General features: G+C 51.7%; 1 protein-coding gene across 1 annotated transcript in view; it reads left to right on the plus strand.

Moving 5' to 3' along the window:
• Positions 1-2,107, plus strand: part of NLRP4 (NLR family, pyrin domain containing 4) — a 17,182-nt gene that overhangs the window by 14,039 nt on the left and 1,036 nt on the right. Inside the window, 2 exon segments of the mRNA XM_015568814.1 lie at positions 644-814; positions 1,964-2,104. Coding sequence (XP_015424300.1) covers positions 644-814; positions 1,964-2,104 — 312 coding nt within the window.

Genomic DNA, 2,107 nt, shown 5'->3' on the forward strand with positions numbered 1-2,107 from the left:
CATATGTAGAAGGACAGAAAGACTTCAGTGAACGATAGAATCAAGACGGCCCCTGTCTGTGTAGCTCAGTTGGTTGAAGCATTCTTATTTTTTTCTAGTAGGATAAGTAAGGGAGATCCTGCACAACATAAAATATAAGGATCTTAACATATCTGTGATGAGGTTGAGGGCTGGGAGACTGAAGGGCAGCAGCAAGCTACTGGCGCACAGATTCGTGCAAAGGGCTACTAGTCAAATATAAGGATTTAACATATCTGTGATGAGGTTGAGGGCTGGGAGGAGCCATAATATGTAGAAGGACAGAAAGACTTCAGTGAATAGTAACGACAGAATCAAGATGGCCCCTGTCTGTGTAGCTCAGTTGGTTGAAGCTTCGTCCTGATACGCCAAGGTTGTGGGTTCAGTCCCCAGTCAGGGTACATACAAGAGTCAACCAATGAATTCATAAATAAGTAGAACAAATCAATGTTTCTTTCTCTCCCTTCCTCTCTTTCTCTCCCTCTCTCTTTCTCTCTTCCTTTCTCCCTCTCTCTCTCTCTCTCTCTCTCTCTCTCTCTCTCAAATCAATGAATATATCCTCGAGTGAGGACTTTTTTAAAAAAGTAGTAACCCGGAAAATGGCATCACTACTGTTCTCTTGCAGTTTGTTCAACTGTCTCATAACTGCCAATGGCTGTCAGGACCTCGCCTCCATCCTCACGGGAAACCCAAACCTGAGAAATCTGCAAATCGGGCACAACAACATAGAAGATGATGGTGTGCGGCTGCTGTGCGAAGCTCTGCTGCATCCCAACTGCCACTTAGAGAATCTTGGGTGGGTACCTCTTCAATGGCATGGGCACATCTTGGTGGGGGGCGCCAAAGACTGAGGATTGATGGAGAGCAAGAGAGGGACAAATAAAATCCCATGGGGCACATAGCAGTTAGCCGTCATGCTAAAATTACCTACTTCAAAACATAGAGTCTTTTCTCAAAAAATATATTTTTATTGCTTTCAGAGAGGAAGGGAGAGGGAGAGAGAGATAGAAACATCAAGGATGAGAGAGAATCATGCCTCCTGTACATGTCCACACTGGGGATCGAGCCCATAACCCGTGCATGTGCCCTTGACCCGGAATCGAACCATGACCTCCTGGTTCATAGATTGAAGCTCAACCACTTCTTCTTAGGACACCCGTCATGGTGGATTAGAGCGGGACCTAGTGGCCTCACTCTAACTTACCTGCCTCTGTGAAGACCCCGCCCCCACATGCAGTTATATTTCCGGGTGCTGTGGTCAGAGCATCCACCTAGGGACTTCTGTAAGGACACAACCAGCATCTCAGGGATCCCAGAGAACGAGACATGTGCAAGGTGTCGGCCCAGAGCTCACCTCACGTGGCCTCCACTGTGTCATATTCGCCAAAGCCAGGCGACCGGGGTTCCTCTTCTTAAAACGACACCGTCATGGTGGATTAGAGCGGAACCTAATAGCCTCACTCTAACTTACCTGCCTCTGAGAAGACCCCGCCCCCACATGCAGTTATATTTCCGGGTGCTGTGGTCAGAGCACCCACCTATATGGACTTCTGTAAGGACACAACCAGCATCTCAGGGATCCCAGAGAACGAGACATGTGCAAGGTGTCGGCCCAGAGCTCACCTCACGTGGCCTCCACTGTGTCATATTCGCCAAAGCCAGGCGATGCCCGCCCAGATGCAGGGGTGGCGAACAGACTTCACCCCGAGTGGGGTGAGCTGCAAAGTCCCGTTGCCACGAGCCTGGGCTCAAAGAGGAACAGACGGGTGTGGCCGATTGCACAAACTACCCCAGAGCCCTAGTCCGACGCCACAAGCGCAGGACAGTTGGATGTGGTGCGCGCAGAGGCGAGGGGCCAGCCTGGGCCGCACGTCCAGCTCACGTGCCACCTCCTGCGCTTCCGCCCCGCAGGACGCGGGTGTTTCTCACTGGGAGTCTGTTGCAGGCTGGACGCGTGCCGGTTGACCAGCGCCTGCTGTGAGGACCTCGCTTCTGTTCTCACGGGAAGCCGATGCCTGAAAGAACTCAACCTGGCTGGGAACCCCTTGGACCGCTGCGGGGTGCTACTGCTGTGCGCCGCCCTGAGGCA

The sequence above is a fragment of the Myotis davidii genome, unplaced genomic scaffold (assembly GCF_000327345.1).
Source record: "Myotis davidii unplaced genomic scaffold, ASM32734v1 scaffold1765, whole genome shotgun sequence".
NCBI lineage: Eukaryota > Metazoa > Chordata > Mammalia > Chiroptera > Vespertilionidae > Myotis > Myotis davidii.